The sequence below is a fragment of the Chiroxiphia lanceolata genome, chromosome 7 (genome assembly GCF_009829145.1).
Source record: "Chiroxiphia lanceolata isolate bChiLan1 chromosome 7, bChiLan1.pri, whole genome shotgun sequence".
Taxonomy (NCBI): Eukaryota; Metazoa; Chordata; class Aves; order Passeriformes; family Pipridae; genus Chiroxiphia; species Chiroxiphia lanceolata.
Window position 1 is genome coordinate 14,655,046 of NC_045643.1, and position 19,304 is coordinate 14,674,349.

At 35.7% G+C, this 19,304-nt stretch overlaps 1 protein-coding gene across 7 annotated transcripts in view; it reads left to right on the forward strand.

Moving 5' to 3' along the window:
• The window catches only part of PDE1A (phosphodiesterase 1A), a 203,194-nt gene that overhangs the window by 73,871 nt on the left and 110,019 nt on the right, over positions 1-19,304 (forward strand). Inside the window, exon 1 of one of the 7 annotated variants that reach the window (XM_032693798.1) lies at positions 14,838-15,250. The exons of the other annotated variants lie outside the window; for them this stretch is intronic. Coding sequence (XP_032549689.1) covers positions 15,198-15,250 — 53 coding nt within the window. The 5' untranslated portion in view covers positions 14,838-15,197. Of the gene's footprint in view, positions 1-14,837; positions 15,251-19,304 lie in introns of those variants that run through there. 7 annotated transcript variants of the gene reach the window in all.

Consider the following 19,304-nt stretch of genomic DNA (forward strand, 5'->3'; position numbering starts at 1 on the left):
CACCCTTTAAAAGGTGCTAAGTATTACTGTGAGTTCTGAAAGTTATCATTTCAACTGAATCAACTGAAAAAAAATTAGAACATCACAGCTGTGTACTTTAAACAGGAAATGATACTGATCTCCAGGCCTCTAAGAGCTACCTTCCTTACAATAGCCTATAAGAAATGTGTTGCGTCTGTGTGAAAATGGTATGGGCTAAGGTGAGGGTAGTGCCTATACAAAGGAAAATATTTCAACTGGTTTAGCTATTGTATTTGTCATTGTTGGAAGCTGACTGCTCAAATTTGAAACCAGTTTCACCTCTTATCACAGAATCATAGAATATGCTGAGTTGGAAGGGACCCACAAGGATCACTGAGTCAACCCTTAGCGTTGCACAGGACCATCCCCGAGAGTCACACCATGTGCCTGAGAGTATCATCCAAGCCTTTCTTGAACTCTGTCAGGCTTGGTGCTGTGACCACTTCCCCGGGGAGCCTGTTTCAGCACCCAACCACCCTCTGGGTGAAGAACCTTTTTCTAATATCCAACCTAAACCTCCCCCGACACAACTTTAGGCCATTCCCTCAGGTCCTGTCACTGGTCACCACAGAGAAGAGATCAGTGCCTGCCCCTCCTCTTCCCTTCATGAGGAAGTTATAACTGCAATGAGGTCTCCCCTCAGTCTCCTCTTCTCCAGGCTGAACAGTCCAAGTGACCTCAGCCTCTCCTCCTACGGCTTCTCCTCAAGGCCCTTCACCATCTCTGTTGCCCTCCTTTAGATGGTCTCTAAGAGCTTAATATTTTTTTCTTATATTGCAGTGCCCAAAACTGCCACAGTATTAATGGTGAGGCCACACCAATGCTGAGCAGGACAATCCTCTCTCTCGCCTGGCTGGCGATGCTTTGCCTGAAGCCTCCCAGGACACGGTTGGCCCTCTTGGCTGCCAGGGCACTGCTGGCTCACACTCAACTTGCCATCAACGAGGACTCCCAGCATTTATTCCTTGTCTAGACCGGGGCATTGGAGATACAGTAGTTATGTTTAATATTCCATTTGCATATTTTTTTATCCATTTTTAAGCAAATCACTTGTAGCTTCACTCCTTTAGGTGCTCTCCGGCAATTATCTATAAGCAAAGAATGTTATTTTAACAAGGTATAGTTGTAATTTCTCTGTATTTTGAACCTTATAAAAATGACTGAAAGCATAATTAATTCTGCCTATAAGTAAACTACTGTGGGATGCATTCTCACCAGTCATTGCTGGAAGTTTAAAACAAAATTCAGACTTGGTAACATATCAATGTACTCATTTCTCACATAACATATGTTGTGAGATCTTTGGGGTAGCAGTGAGATTTTTGTTCTGTTTGTATGGCAACTACACACTGCTGTCTTTATCTACCACTGCAAAATTTGGTAGTATCACAGCAAACAAATGTTTAAAATAAATTGCTTAAAAATTTTACAGTACATGAAAATTTTTTCCAAGTTGTCATGAATGATTGCTATGTTAGTGAAAAGTCTTTACCTAACAACTAAATGCTATTGTTTAGTATTTCAGCATTTATTTTTGCATGTCATCTGAGCTCTGTTCATACTCAGGGAGGTTAGGCACAAAGAGCTGCCTTTATTTCCCTTATTTTCAGGCATTCAACTCTAGCTGAAAGTAACCTTGTATTGTTGTGTGTTAGGATCAAAGCCTTCCCAAAACATATCTCATCCTGGAATACTACTAAAAGTGGAGGAATCAAATGTTATGTAACAAAAGAAGTTTTAAGAGTGGCAGAAGGGGAGGAGGAAATTACTTCCATGGAAGTAGTAAGGAATAGAAAAGACCTAAAACTCCATAGAACTGATTGCTGTGGGAATGACCCCAACTCACATTATTCTCTAGATTTCTGCTGATTAATTATATTAGGACAAAACAGCATTTCAAAGTAAGTTTCAGCCTTAGAATGAGTGAATATATTCAGTCTGTCTGGGAGGACTGTGTCAAAGTGTAGATATTTCAGTACTTTTACAACAGGAAAATAAATGGATATTTTGTGTATTGTGATATTCAATTTAAAATCTCAGATTTGCCTTTTAAAATTTCATAGTATCAAAAAGTGCTGGAGATTGAAGTAGATTTAAGTATCAAAAAGTGCTGGAGATTGAAGTAGATTTAATTTCATTCTCTATTAGGGTGATTAGGTAGCTGGGAAGGGTGCTAAACACCTCCTATGTTTCAGCATATTCTTTAGAGTCCAGAATAGTCATATTTGACTTCTTCAGGAAACCTATATGAGACTGACTTGTGAAATTTCAGTACTGTTTCTCCTTACTCTTCCCTGAGTCAAAGGTGTCAGTGAAGAGTCTTCTAAAAAGCTGAAACAGGATAACCTGCCTTGGTTTAGTATCTGTAACTTAAGGGAAGTTGTTCACTAATGCTGTTCTTGCATTATAATGTTGCTTAACTTGGAAGATTGCATTGTGCTGATAGGAGAGGGTAGGTAGGTTTGCTGAACTTCAGACTGGACTAAAGATGTTTTTTAGTAAAAACTAAGATTATGTGTATGCAACAAATTACGTGTGATCCTGGGGTTTAGTGAGTCAGCCTGGTCAAGTGCAGTGGTCTTCTTCAAGGTTCTTTAGTATTTTCCACTGTGACTTGAAGGTTTATTTGCATTACTGACTGAGCAAACATCTGATATCATAGATTGAGTTTGTCAGCAAGCTGGCAGAACGTAAGTTTTCCTTTCCTGGCACAGATAACATTATAAATTTTATCAGGGAATATTATGCAGACTCAAAATCTGTCAAAAATATGAATGACAGTGTGACAGAAACCACCTGCATAGCTCATGATGTTCTTGGATCAAAGTACCAGCAGGAAATTGCTGCAGTATTCCAAATAGTAAGTATGGTTTTGTAACATAGCAGAAACCTTGAGAACAAGTAGATATTTGCTTTTTGTCAATTTAAAGCAGTTCTTTAAAGCTTATACCAGAGGACATACTGAATTTGTGGCAAATGCTAGTAAGAAATATTGAGTTACATATCCAGAAATTAACAAGATCTATATGAGGCTGGGGCACCTGATATATGAGGGACAAAAAAGATACTGTTAGATATGACTGCATAGGAAAGGGATTTCAAAAGAAGTTGTTGCTATCAAATCACTAAAATGAAAATTTACTTGATACTGGAAAAGAAAAAGGGGTAGAAAAAATACCTAGTTCTTGCAAAGACTTTTATTCCATAAAAATGAAAACACCTTTTGAAGGGAAGAAATTTTATCAGCGCTCAATGTTGAACTTAGGCAGTCTGAGTTAAAAGTGACCTGTTGTCATAGTTTGAGATTGCCCCCCACCACCACCTGGAGTCAGGGGCTCAGAGGTGGTTGGGTGCCAGGGCAGTCAGTGGATAAGTCAATGGACTCATGAAGGGTTCAGTGCTCTTAGGTCCCAGCCTGGAGTCTTATCAATCAGTCCACACTGTTTACGTTCGTACAAGAAGGAAGAATAACTAAGTTATTTTTGCCATTAATCTGTTTTAAATGCCACTCACTTCCTTAACTAAGGACGTTCTGTGCAGTGATCAGCTTCTACATTCAATATGGCATAAGCGTACAAGACTTTGCACAGTATTAGCAATAACAAGCTAAATCATTGTAGGTTAGAATCAAAGCTGTCTCCTATGCATTCAAACATCACTTCAACATCATAACTTCAGATTAAGGTAAGAAAAACTGTGAGGATAATGTACTTACCACTGACGATGAATGTAGGTTCTGTAGGTGGTTTTGTAGTTGATTAAATTGGTTTTTATCCAATTTATATTTAAATTATAGTTGTCAACATCACTTTAGATGGAGTCCAAGGAAGGATCATTCCTTAAAACAGTTACTAAGAGAAGAATATTTTCCTGCAAATTTGAAGGTATGCTTTTGATACTACTTGGTTGAAATTAGAGTGCAAGTGTGATCTGTTTGCTCTGTGGTAGCTTTGTCTTTTAGACGTAGTTTTTCCACTGCTGTGGTCACTGTGAATGAATACAGTGACTTGCTTCATCACTTCTTTTGTTCTCTGGTTCCTTGAGAAACATATCCATATAATTGCTTTTAGGGCTTGGAGCAGCTTTCTAAGAATCATAAGGTGACTGGAAAGTATATCTGGCAAAGTTATCAAAGGTCTTTTCCTAGAATAGAAAGGTGTTTCCGCTGGCTCTGAAGAGATGGCATGTACCTCTGACACAGGTACATTTTTGTTCTTTAATTTGTAGTATTGTTACTTTACAGCAGGATCTGCAGATACAGTGAGAGCAAAATTAGAATTCAATATGATACTTGTCCAAAAATGCATTAAAGTTGCCAGACTTTTGCCACGTTTAGGTGACAGTAATCAGCTGTACAAACACAGTATGGGGAAAAACTAGCTGCATTGCAATACCACAGAAAAGGATCCAGGAGGTAATCGCAAAGTTGAAGAAAAGTCAACAGTATCCTGCTGTTATGAAAACAGGTAAAGTATCATGCTGGGAATATAATCTCTGCTAGCACTTGTGAACACTGTCACAGGGGTCTGACTTCTGCAGTTCATGCATCTCTTTCAAAAAAACACTGATCGTTGTCTTGGCTTGTAGTGTTTCTGTTGGTTGCTAAATACTACTTATGTACCTGATTTTGAGCTCCACACGTCCACGACAGTGTTATTCTTGAGAGGTTTTGTACCCTTTTTAGCGTTCACAATGTCAACCTGAAGTGCAAAATGTTCTTTATTTGCAAATCCAACTTGTCAAGAGCTAATACAGTCTTTCAGCCATATCATTCTGAGATATTTGTCCCACATCACCATCATAATTTGTTTCATTTGTTTTTGTTTTCAGAGAGTCAGAATGTATGTTTATGTTAATGATGATTAGGTCTCCCACTTTTTTACCCTTTTCAAAAATATGTGTTTGCAGTTTTGAAATTTTCAGTTTTAGATGGTATGCAATTTTTTTCAGAATCTGCAAATACAGTTTCATAGTTAGTGTCATTGCCTGATCTAACAGGAAAATGCTGAGATGTGAAGTGCATCAGAACTAGTAATTCTAAGAAATAAAGCTACCTTCTGTCTTATTTCCTCATGGCTGGCAGCCATTGCTGGAAGAGGACAATGAAGCATTTTTCTAATCTACAATTATTATTCCTGATGTTTCCAAGAAGCCTCAGCTCTCTGGGAGTTTTCAATGTATTGCACAATGCAATGACAACTTTTGCTTTTATCATGAGAATTTGTAAATAATAAATGATTAAAGTGCACAATATTTAAGTGTGCTGACTAAGGGGAACCATGAAGCTCCTCAGACACAACAGAAGAATCTCACATCTTTGCATAAATGATTCTCATCTGAATTGTGTTTCAATCGTGTAGTTGAAATGGACAGCTGATGGTATATGGTTGTACTCAGAAGGTACCCACATAACATAGTTCAGAATCATAACAAATAACACAATTTAGCTTTTTTTTTTTTTGACAGGTTTCAAAGAAAAAGGTGAGATACCATGTGAAGCAAAACTCCTTCCATTAGGGAATGAGTGGAACTGAGTGGTAAAATTCTAGTAAGAGCTACAAAATTGACACCTTTTGGAAGGAGAGAGAATACACCCAGTCTTCAGTTTAGATAACATAAAATATTACACAGTGGCCGGTTTTAATCTACATGTTATTAAAATTATTTTCCAGATGTTGTTAAGAGGTATTCAGATACTGGAAAACCTTTTTCTTACTGAATATTGTGTTTTAACTTACATTCAGGAGTAACTCATGAGTAGTTTAATAGTTTCATGAAAGACATCAGTACACAGACTTAAAAAATTTTAAAAAGTTTTAAAAATTCTGTTCTTTGTTTCTTTTAGTTCAGTTTTAAAATCTAGTATAAAAAATAACTCATTCTTTGATTGGGCTACACACAGACCATAGATAAGGAGTTTAAAAATGCCCTGGTGAGTGCTTTGTCTTTTTAGTGGATAAACAAAACAGTGCATTCTCTGGAGCTGGGAGCCCATCCTGTTACATGTATGCTAAATTCATATATAAAATAACTACATGAATAATGAAGCCAAGTACATTGTACTCACATTCAAACATGTTGGAAAATTTAACTAGCAAAATTAGTCTGCCTCAGCCTGGAGTTCAGACAGATAGTGGCATAAAATCAATGCATGTTCTATTTTTTTTAGCTTGTTTCTAGTGAAGTTTTGAAATTATGTTTTTCTGAAATGAGGTTCTAAATGTATGAATGAAGAAAGATGTATTTCCAAGAAGAAAGGCAAGTGGAAAAAAATCTAAGCAGATACCTTGAAGGAAACCATGATTCCTTCCTTTTTTATAAACTGTAATGTTTGGTGTGTTTCACATTCTCTCGTCAGGTTCTTTTTATTTCATATTGCTGGAAAACTTTTGACCCTTGATAAAAAGTACAAGCACTGAACGGTTTTTGAGCACCATTTTTATTTTTAAAATTTCTGACTAGATAAGTGATGTACTGATAAGATAACTGTAGATTAGCTGACTGTCAAAATTTATCCAAAGGACTCCTGAACGTGAACACACTAGTGAACCCTTCTTCATTATCATTAGGATTATTATCAGTGTTTTCAGTGGGAAATATACTGTATGTCCCACACTTGTATAATTGTACCTACTTTCTCTTGCAAGAGGCTGAAGGATTCTTTTATGGTGTTGCACACATACTTTTAAAATCAAGCGAGCTGATACATTTGAAATAGTTTTGGAGTTCTCTCATATCTAGACTACAGTTACCAGGAGAGCATTGTTTTACATAACTTAGTAATACTAAGAATTAACTTCATGTGGTTGGGAGAGAGAGAAATATTTGATATACAAAACATTTACATTTCTCCTTTGCTTGTTGCTTTACCTCTCTGGAAATGATCTTGCCAAATAACAGGATGAGCTTCCTTCTGAGTCTCTGTAAAGTTTTACTAGAAGAGATAAACTTCCTGCTAGTCTTCTGTCATGAGTACACATATACTTGGCACGCTTGGAAGACTGTCATCACAGTAAATAGAGACTTGGGAAGAAGTGTGTGGGGTGCTGGGGAAATGATGAACTGGTATAAGAAGGAAAATAATGTAGATAATTTATATATAAAATAAAAAATGAATTCTGTGAGTCTTATTGTCTTTTAAAGACAGTACTGTGTATTCCAAAGGCCATAATAGAATCTAGATAGAAAGAAAAAAAATTGAGATCATTGCTGTGTGCATTACATTTTGTGAATATCTTTGTAACAGAAAGACGAGAATGATCAAAATGTTATTGTGTTAGAATAATAGATTTCTGACTCATGCACAAGACATTTTTTGTCTGTGGCCATGCTACATATCTGAGGATAGAGCTGAACTCAGAATTTAATTTATCACTATTTGTAAGACTTTAAAATGATGAATGTCAGATTTCAAGACATCTATGGAGAAACTGGTATTTAAAGGCAATATTTCACAATCAGAAAGCAAAGATAGTGTTGCTATTTCAGAGAAATAGTTCTGTAAGACATGAAATGACCTGTAGAGTTTTTGCTGTTGCAGGTTTTTTTGTACCTACCCAATGGATAATGGCAATGTGACCAAAGAACAGTTGATAGAAAAGGCATGTCAACGAGTCTCAGATACTGCTAATTCCCTAGGGAAATGCATGTGTTTATAACTCCAGATAGTTTTGTGTCAGTCAAACTGTATATCAGAAATCTAATTATGAAAACCAGAAAATCTCAATAACTGTGCATAGACCAGGGTATTTTAAGCAATGAAAATGAAGTAAGTATCAGAAAACTATGAAATATCTGATCTTGAAGGCCATGATGAAAGACAGTGCAAAATATTTTCAAAATCTAAAATGAAAAAAAAATTTTTTTTCAAAAAAATGAAGTTTTAAAACTCTGCCACCTACACAGAAATTTAAAACCAGATGTGAACATGAGTTAAGAGTAAAAATCTGTGTAGTGAAGAGGTAGCTATGATAGATTCTTGCCTCTTTATTCCAGACTTCCCGATGAGAACTATTGCATACAGAGAAAATTAATGCAGCCTAGCATATCTCTTTTTATTCCTTATAGCATAACCTCTGTCCTATTAAGTGCCCATATATTTTCCATGAGGAACTGCAGTTTAGCAGAACAATTTTTTTTGCCATTGTCCAATAACTTTGCTTAACATATGACACAGTTATTGCTGTTTTCTTTTCTAGACAATTTTGAATTTATAAACTTTTTTTTTTTTGCTATCTTTAAGTATTGTACCAAACAGTTACACTAAGACACATTTTAATCATTACCTTTAAAGTGTTTAGCCATTATTTTTTTTTTGATTTTCTGTAGCCCATCTGTACTAAGTCCTGCAGATTTTATTACCCTTTTCCACCTTAAAGAGCAACAATATGCTTAGTCGGTACTTTCTCTATTGTCCAGTATATAGTTGCCATTATATGTATACATTTAGAAAACACATGGCACATCAGTTACTGTGTTTTCCAATACAGATTGAAATTCCATCAACTGTGGCCAATAATAATATTGCACTGGCTCAAACCCAAAGAATTCCATGTTTTGACTTGTGTATCTCAGTGCTAGTTTAGCATCATATATCCCAAAGGAATTTCTGTCTTCTCGTTTCCCCTCTCTTCCTTTCCTTCTCATCCCCTCTTCTCCTTCACTGAAGATGCAGGATATAAAATCCTAGTAATATTGTGTAGAATCCACTGAAATACAATTGTGATACTGGTTGTTTTCTTCAGAGGAGTTTTATTAATCAGGAAAATTAATGTTCCATGAGACATTGGTATTTGTAATTTTTTTTATTTCCAAAATTTCCAGTGTTGTTGTTTATTTTTCTTATTTGCTTGAGTTTTACTAGAACTTTCAAGATGTAGTAAAATATAAAAGCACAAGTAAAGGACTGGGAAGTTTCTTAAGCTGAGTTCCCGTGTTCCAGTCTGAGCAGGAGAGTCTTAGCAGGGAAATTAATCTCCTGCAAGACAGTGTTGACGTAAGTCTCTGCTCAGTTTATGTGTGCATGTAAACAGGGAAAGTAAGAGAGAATAAAATAATTTTATAAATATTCTTACTTAGGAGGGGTAAAACGGAAAGCCAGGACTCGAAGGCCTGCACAACTGTTTTCACAGAGCTTTACCACATGTACTACAATAATCTAGTGACATTTACCAGCTTTTCTCTCTGCATTCTTAATGAGTCACAATTCTCTTCAGTATTGTCTAGTTTTTCAAGCTTGGAAAAGTCAGTGGGTTAAGTTTTAGAGTGGGGTTTGCTGACGTCAACACGAAGAACCAAATTGAGACTGTCCTACACTGCTCAGAGTGCAGTAAGCTTAATGCAAACCTGGTGTGGCAGCTGGGTAAAAAAGCACTCAGCCTGATCCTTGACAGTATCTATATGAAGATTATGGGCAACTATAATTTAGCTCTTAAACCATTACACAAACACGGGTCTATTATATATTATTATATATTATTAGTATTATATATTATTATATATTATTAGGTAGTATTATATATTAAGCATGACATGCTTGTGATAAAGACTACCTTTTGTATAGCAGGCAATCACAGCATCTCCTCTAGCATTTAACCTGTTTCTGGGGACATCAGACACCTGGGCAATTTTATTAACTTGATATAGACAGTTAGATTTGGAGATCCTGCACGGAGATTAGAAACTGGTAAAAGGCATGGTGAGAGACTTATCCCTTTCAATATAATGAAAAGGCTATGGAAGCTACTCTGTCTTGCATAGAGCCTTGGAGGACACTATTGCTGGAGTGATAGTGATGGTATAGATAGATTTCACATAATCCCCTCCAGTTTCTTATGCATCAGGTTTGAATCCTTGCACTGTATACAGCCTTTATGGATTAAATTTAATCCAGCATCCAGCAATCTTCATTTCAATAAAAATCTTGTTAGGAGTTGGACAACATACATTGACTTCCTACTGTAAAAGGTTTCCTCTTCATGCTTTAGTTAATGATTTAATTACTTTACAAATTTCCAAAACAGTGAGCTGGTACAAGATATTGTACTGAAAAGTAAAATAACATTCTTGTCATAAATCCTGCCTTAGATTTTTATATTTCAGAGCTCTAAGAAGAGGAGGATGTAGAAGTATGAAGTCTTTTTTTTTTTAATCTACTTAATTAGTGCAGAAAATAAATGGATGCATGAAACTTAGCTCTCCACTTGTTCTCTTATTGCTCATGGACAATAGGGGAAAGCCTCTGACCCCTTGCTTTACTATGGAAGCAAGACAGAAATTATGGCATCTAGTGGATGAAAGCTTTAAGTGTCACACTTTGTTGCCAGAATTAAGGACCAAAGTTCAAAGTTTGGATGAATGGCAAATAAGTGAAAAATTGAAAAGCCTAAATGGTACAGTTGATTGGTAAATGGTTTCATGCACACAAATATCTCAAACTAAATGGCAGGTTCAGTTAGAAGCTGATAGCAGCAGTTGGCTACCAAAGGATTTTAGAACAATGAGGTTGGATGCTGTATTTAGAGACTATTTACTCTATTTTCTCCTCCAAGGCAAGGGTAATAATTTCTAAAGTGTTTTTATATAGTCTTTTAAAAAATCTACCCTTAGAAACCTACTCCTTGTGATTTCAAGAACAGATTCCCTCAGCAATTAATGTGTTTATTACTTTCCATTGATAAGTATTCTTTTCACTGTTCAATCTTTATTACCACAACTTGCAGCCTTATAAGCTATTTTGCAGTTTATTATTTCTTGCCCACGGGAGTAAGTAAAATAATCTGTTTCCATAAATTACACAGCTATATTTATAATCTGTAATATTTTTAATTAGGTTTCCTTTTCCTTTTCTTTAGTCTGGATTAAGTGTGACTTTCTGCCTTTACTCATATGAGATATTTTCTAGATTTCTGTTTCATCAAGGTTTAGTCCTGTATGTGTCAGCTGAATCGTGTTGCCTCAAAACAAGAAGTAGTGCCTCAGGTGAGCCCTAGGAATACAGAGAATGAGAGGTTGCTCTTCTGGACAATACTTCTTTTTGTATTTCCCAGGATCATGCTTGGTTTTTGTAAGACTAATAGTTTGTTTAGTGTATGATTCACTGCTACTTCCCATGCGTTTTCTGAAGAAATGCTGCCTACCCCATGGGCCAGCAGATTATTCCCATTCGTGTGTAGAAGTTGCTATTTTTTACATACTTTTTTTTCCCTGAACATTTCTGCAGGTTGTCAAAGACATTCAGAAAAGCTTACTGGCTTAATATTTTTCTGGAATAAGAATATCACCTATCTCCATCCAAACCATTGAAGAAAACATCGAATAGTGCTGGCCTTGAGACAACAAGATGCTTAGATAAATTATCTAAATTATCTGTACACTCTGACAGAACTACTGTTACAGTATGGTTTACCAGTTATTTATCTCACCAATATTTCAGCATTTTCATAAAGGTAATTTCTTTTTCCCATATGTGGTTGATCATGTATTTGTAATTTCTTTATCTTCCCTTTCTTTTGGTCCTCCCACCTATCTATCTTTCTACCGAGGTAGAAGAGCTCTTAACCCCAACCAGCAACACCTACACATATCTTTGTAACCAGTAGATATTTTAGCTAGAAAGTAGAAAGTATCAACTGTCTGACACATACAGATTACTGGTTCTTAAATTAACCTCTTAATTGCCCACAGCTTTGAAATTAAAGTAGGAAAAATAATTACATTTCTAGACTTCTGGCAAAGAGCTACAGATCACTAAGAAATATGTGGCACTAAAACAAGCAGAATAAAATGTTTAGAGTTCTACCTCATATGTAGTCTTTTGTCTTGAGACATACTATTAAATATCAAATTACTTAACTATCTTACTTAACTATTAGCTATAAACCTTGAAGTTTGGGAAACTCAGGTTCTGAGAGTGTTAAAGCACTACAGACTTTTGAGTCAAAAAGTCTTCTTTCACACTGACATATACATGGGAGATGAAATAAAATAGGTTGCATTACATAGAATGAGCAGTGGTCATTGGCTGCAATGGGCAAACAATAACAACAATAATTGGAAGATAAATTGAGAAAAAACAAATTCAGGTGTTTTCTGCTTGAGTTTCATCCAATGTTGGCAAATTAAATAATATATCTCTAGGGCATCACTTAAATAGGCTTTTACCATTCTAATTATTCCTAAAAGGATTAGTCTGAAGTAAGAAATATGATGAAGCTTACCTATAGAGGACTTTTCAAAATTATTATAATGCTATGAAGCAAAAGACTTCCTCATTATAATTAAAATGCACCTCCTCAGTGCATTCTGTGTATAAGGTACAGGTATAGCCTACAATTGACTAATGGGCTCTAATACTGCAATCTGAAAAAAGTTACATGCTGGTGAATTTTATTCATGTGATTTTTCCACTGAATAATGCAGGAATAATCTTGGGACTCAGGCTGAGTCGAGTTGATCTATCATATCTTTCTGTAATGCCCTCTGTTGAAGGGTTTGTGTGAATACTTATTTAATATGTAGACTTGATTTCTGAATGTTATAAAGAAGAAGTCAGTGGGTAGTTGTTGTGTCGAATAGAACAAATGGTCAAAAATGGCCCTTTGGAAGATGAAAACTAATGCAATTTCAAGTAAAGTTCTGAAGTTCTGTTACTATTTCCTATTGACATTTTTGTTCCTTGTCCTTTTTTTTTTTTTTTGACAGCTCAAAAATTCCTTGTAGTCAAAGTAATTGCACTGCAGGAATTTTAGCTCCCCCAAATGGTACTTTTTACAGTACCATACTTGAATGGAAGTCCCATGAACAATAATGTGCATTGGACTAGACCCAGAAAAATATACTTTTAAGATGTGTTCTAGTTTCAAGACCAATAAAACTGCTAGATAAAAGGTTGGGGAGTTCAGTGGAAACACATATTTGGTATAGCTTTTGCTGAGAATTTGGAGATTTTTTTTTTTCTTTCTTGTAACTTTCAGAATTTTACCCTAAGCTACAGATAATCCCTCTAAATAACAGCAGTATAACAATACATGCCCGTAATGTGAAACAGAAAGGAAAAGGGAAGTTTCTTTGTGATTTTCAGCTTTCTGTATTATCAGTGAGTGAGCACACTTCAAAAAGCAGCAAATTATTTTGAAATGTTGAAACCCAGAGCAAGAAAACTACATGAAGGAAATTGTGAACCTTGGCAGGCAAAAACAAGTAAGATCATGACTACAGGAAGATCTTTAAAAATATGACAACACTTTGCATACTGTTGAAGAAAGATCTTCAGATCCTTCAAGATCTTGGGTAAAACTAGTTGTAATCTGATAAAGATAATTGTTTTCCTGATGCAGATGTATTTCTCTCTGCTTCTCAAAGAAATAGAAGTGAATACTGGGGGAATATGAAACTAAACTGACACAAAATAACTGGTGATGACAGTCTGATAATCTTTCCTTTAGATAGTTACTCCACTGTTGTGTTAAGGAAATAGTTTTATGAAGTGTGGGGATCACTTGCAGGATTCTTTTAGGCTAACCAAACTTGACACCATCACTTTGTTGTATAAGCAGTATATATTAGCTTTAGGAAGAGATTTTGCTTGTTCCAATAGAAACCACTAAACTGCTAGGTTTTCCTTTGTGAAAATATTTAGCATCTCTCTGTTTGTTATATAGCATTATTTTGTGAAAATATCATTAATTTAATAATAATTTGTGCATAATGTAATGGAAACTTTCATGGTCATATACAGCCTGACACATCCCAATGTTCCTTATCTGGCCTTTTCTGTACCCTTACACTGTCCCTCAAACTTAATTTGATGATGCCAGTGTTATTCACTTAACTGTGTAAATCTACTCCTCTTCTCCTCTCCCTCCAACCACTAATGCAATTGGAGAAGAATCCCAACCATCCTGATCCTACTTGTCCCAAACCAGGAACTTCACACACACAGTGCTTTACAAGAAGCTGTAAAGGAGCTCCAGTGCTGGGACATGGGGAAGAAACCCGGCAGGACCTTTCCACCCTCAGCAGGAAGGGGGCACACGGTTCCAGAGCGTGCAGCTGCACACAGTGATGGCTTGCTGCTAGTTTGCTGCTGCTCTGGCTGAGTTCCGTGTTTCCCGTCAAGACCTGTGCCAGCACAGCTTTGTAATGGGCCCTTTGACGTGCCCGGGAAACTGTGTCTCACCTGAACCCCTCATGACTCCCAGTTCACTAAGAGCCATGGTCAGCCGCTTCTGCTTTATTGCTTTGTTTACAGCCTGCGTTCGCTGCGGTTGAATTCTTCCTGATTTATGTCAGCGTGATGTCAGAGCAAGCTTTTCAGTTTGGATCTCTCTTGAAATCTTATCTTGCAAACAGTAACTGTTTGCTACTGTCACTATCTGAACTTGGTCACTTTTGTTTTCCTCACTGATGTAGCATTGGTTTGTTTCATGTAGTTGTGGTCCTACCAGCTGCAAACACCATATTCTGCTCCAACCAATTCTAGGTTATTAGGTTATGTATGCTAAAAATTATGAGCAGTGCTTTAATTTGCATAGTTATATCCACACATCATCCTGAGTGAATAAAAGCCAGATTGTAAAATAATTACAATCTCTTGAAGTAGAGCCAGCCTCACAGACCAGATCCATCCGTCTTCATTAATTTGTATACAGTTTTTTTACCAGAACAAATTTTCTGAAGGTACTCGCATGGGAATGCTGAAACAGCTGCACAACTTTTATTTTGAAGAAAAAAAGTTGAGCCTCGGAACAGTGTGTTTTAGAGAGAGAGAGAGAGAGAGAGAGAGTGACTCTGCATTTAAGACTTCGACCAGTATGTGTAAGAAGTACTGTCATGGCTGGAATAATCTAACATATTTTTACCTGGGTAGCACTTGGCAAAGCTCCCCCTTTTTCTTGCACAATTGAAAGGAATCCAGTACAATTCTGTGCTTCGATCAACTTAACTCCAGTTTTGCGCAGCCTGCTTGGTTTGGTAGTGCACGGCTGTGCCTTGCTTATGTGGCCTCTATGGCCCTTTTCTGCTCCACTGTCAGAAAGAGGGAGGGAGGCTTCCCCCAGGACCAAAATACCATTCTGTGTGCTCTCTGCAGCACAGTAGCTAAGAACAAGTTTCCTGATTACTCACTGGGTTTTTTTGGAGCTATTTGCTGGAAGAAGTCTTTTTCCCCACTTTAAATGGATGATTGTGTTACAATCAAGAAAAAGCATCTCCAAAGACCAATCTTTAGGTAAGTGATGCTATTATTACTTTGAACTGAAAATGTTATGAACTTTAGTCCCTGCGTCCTATTTGTTAACTTTAAGTTTGTATGCAAATGCACAAAAAATTGTTGAAGATGAAGAGTTTAATATTGCATAGTCTAGTAACATATTAGGTGATTTTGAGTCTCAGAATATATTTTTTTTCCACTTGTACTGAGACTTTGTAGAAGTTATTTTTCTTCTCCTCTCTGTCATCTGCATTCTCTAAAGTTTTGTGTGGGATTGTCTTTATTATGAAAGAGAAGCAGAGTAGCTTTTGAAAACTTTTTTTGGTGTGTTCTATTTTCCTACAACTCTAAAGTCTCTCAGTGTATTCTGGAATTGTAAAACTTTAAAAGTGGAACGTGGTTCTTGGTTGGTTTACGTCTGGATGGTAGAGTTTTAATACCTGAAACACTACATCTTTCAGAATAAAGTAGCTTGCTTGCTGGGACGTGCAGACAAGTGCTTAAAGTATAATTGATCTGTAAGTCACTTCTGATAGGAGGGTTCAAGTTTAAAGAGTAATAAGTTGGAATTTTAGTGAGGTGGTTCTTCACAGCATCCTACATATATTAATTTGATCTATGAAACATATTTCTGATTATTTTATATTTTGAAGTAAATTGTGAAATTCATTTACAGATCAGGATTAGATCAAATTTACTCGTGCTTTCTATCCTTGAGAGACCTCTTTCTTTCCTTTGTCAAGTCCTAGCTTCAGACCAAGCCACCTTGAGTGGGAAATAATGTTTCTCAAACTACTATGAATAAGGACGCAGTGGCTGTAAGATTAAATAAACCCGCAATAGTTCACACTTCTGTTTATGGCTGGTGACATCTTTGACAAAACCCCAACTCTTACGGGGTGAGATTAGTAGGACATTGTAACCACAGTGTTGATATACAAATAAATATAAGATTATAAATGGTCCCAGAGCAAATACAAGATTGTTATTTATTGGATCACCACTACTGATGTCATATATTATGGAAGGGCAGTAAGAGTTGGTATTGCAGCTCCAGAGTAAGTTCAGTCAGGTAGTTGTGCCAGGATTATGTCCTACTAATGTTACATGTGCAGAAATCTTTCAGTAGTGTTACAGTTACAGTGCAGAAAGAGAATCTGGACATTAGAAGGTTACTATGTAAGAGAAATGACTTAGCTCTTAACCTTAAATTTGAATGTCCTGTGTGTATTTGCTATGCAATTTATATAGTAAATTAAATTGAGCATTTTGTACTTTAATAAAGAGGAGCTAAAATCTTTTTTCACAGAAAGCTTATGACTGGCAGTTAAGAGACATTGGATATTTTCCTCAAGGGATATATTTTTTTTTAATTTAATAATTTAATTGAATATATTTCTGTTTAAACATCAATAACTATTTTCAGGAATCTGTGATAACTATCCCATAAGCTGTAATTTAAAAAAAAAAAGTCTTTGAAATGCATGTTCTTCACAGTCTTTTGGGGCTATTAAAATTGCAGGTGAATAAATGCATATTTCCTGATGTATTTGGTAATCTGCTGTAGAAATCTGCTGTAGCTGGTGTAGTACTGGATAGTCTGCAAGAGCTTTCTTAACAGATGTTTCCCTAAATTGTCTTGTGGGAGTGAACTCAATGAAATACAAGAAGTTTCAACATTTCTTACCATATCCATTCCTGCAAATCAGTTCTAAATACAGAACGGCAACTAAATACTGCTGGCATGCTTACTCCAGAGCAAGAAAACCCCTAATATGGAAAGCCCCCAAAGAGTCCATGGCTCTACAGTGACTCTTCTGGCAAAAGATCTCTGTAATACTACAGTAAATGCTTAAGAAACGTCTCCAAGGTCGAGACCAGCATAATATTTTAGGCAGCTCAAACAGAAAGACAATCTCTGTATGTCATAAAGATTGTATCGTACAGTAAATACAGATGCTATCCTACTGAATTAAAGAGCTGGTTTTTTTTTAATGTGTGTTCATTTTCCTTATGACTTCAGAAAATATTTCTCTAGTGAAAAAGTGTTCTTATGCAAGAATTATAAAGACTTAGCCTCAGTCGTTTTAATCCTGTTATTTTCTGTCCATGTAGGTGAAATGGTTTTACTGGGCACAAATCTTATGTCGAGGTAACTGAGTCAGCATTCTATCAAACATTTTCCTTGAAAAAAAAAAAGAAAATATAAAATTACCAAAGTTTTTTATATATTTATATTTACCCATGTTTTGACTATAACCAACACTAATTATAGTTACTCTTAAAACCCAGGTCTTGGGAACTATGTTATGTAGAACTCAGTAAGTATCTATAAGTATTTTTCAACTTAGCCAAGTTACATTTACAGTAGATCTGTACTTTTACTTGAGTTGCCCTACCAGTAATGTAAAAATTAGGTTAAGTATCTATCCTAAATAATTCTTTCAATATTACTAATACTCTACAGAAGAGTAGGATAGGTATTATGTTTCAAGATGGAAAACTCAATAACAAGAAGATATTTCTGACTTATTTACAATTTTTTTTTTGTAAATTCTGTATTCATGAAGAAATAAAAATTTAAAAAAAAGTTGGGAACCAAGTGTAATTTTGGTACTTGCTACCCAGTAGTGCTTGGAAAAAACTAAAAAATTAATTCAGAAATATAACTGTGTAAAGAAAAAGCCAAGCTTATGAATTACATTTTACTGATTATTAAAGCACATCAATTTGGATAAAATTTTTTAATTGCATCAGAAATGACTGCCAAGTACTTAGAGATTCCTGCATTCATTAATATCAAAAGAAGAGTCTGCTATATGCAAAGATATATTTCAACAGAACTTGTAGCTTGGATATTCACTGGCTGTTTTAAAGCTAACATAAATTGCTGAGGACATTCCATATTTTTATTAAGAACAGTATCTTGAGCGTATTTGCTATGACTAGAGATGGTGAAATTAATTCAAACAATAAATAAATCAACTTTCTCAAAGAAAGCAGTGGGAGCTGCATAGCTCCTACATTTAAAATTGAACTGAATAAAACCATCCAAAATATACTTTAAAGAACAAGTCCTTCTCTGCCAACTGCTTAGATTGGATGACATAATAGGTGTTTTAGTTTCAAATTTCTATGAATTCTGTTAACATAAGAATCTACACAGTGATTAATCAAAGGTTATACTGAAGCTAACATTTTTCTGCACTCTGCTTCAGTCTTTAGGGAATGGGTTGGGTTGTATTATTTTGGTCTTCCTGGTCTTGTCTGTGAATGGAAGCAAAAGGATGAAAGTGTCAGAAGACAAGTTGTTCTTTGAGTATCTCTGCCTTGGTAGGATCCAGGAAAGCCTGGAATTAGTTCAAGAAACCCGTGGGCTTTAAGATTTCCAGATCAATGACAGCTGGATAATAACAAAGAATTTGTCTTTGCTGTATAATGTCTTTGATTTAAGGCTCTTAGTGTGTTTAAAAAATATTAATGCATTACTTTCAAAATACCTCTCCTTTGTTCTGCCCATTTTCTGTGGTTTCATGCAATTTTGGATCAAGGGTTCTCCCTTAGAGCAGTAGGAGTAGGAAAATAAGGGGTTATGGTGCTGAAAGCCGGAGAAAGAATAAGGGTGAAAAACATTAGTTTTCCTGCTCCTCCAGGAGCTCTGTTGTTATCTTCTCTATGGTGGCTGCATAAGAGGTTATTGTATTGTTGCTGTTGTTCCAGTATCTTTGTTAAGAAATGTATATTAATGGATATGTATCAATATTGTATTAACACAAGTAACTTGACTGGATCTCTCTGTAGCTTTGAATTCTCCTTTACTAAGAAAATGACCCAGTCCAGTCCTTTGGTCTCTTGCTTCTAGTCCTTTAAAATATATATATAGCTGATTAATTATTTTATTTGATACTAAAATCAGCTCTAAAACCTAAATGCTATTGCTTACTGTAATCTACTGGCATGGCCTACTATTCCAGCATGATAACTTCACCACCACAGAGCTATTATATAGTGTACAGTATATTGTAAAAGTTTACAAAGACCTAATTTCCAGAAAATCTTTATACTACTGTAA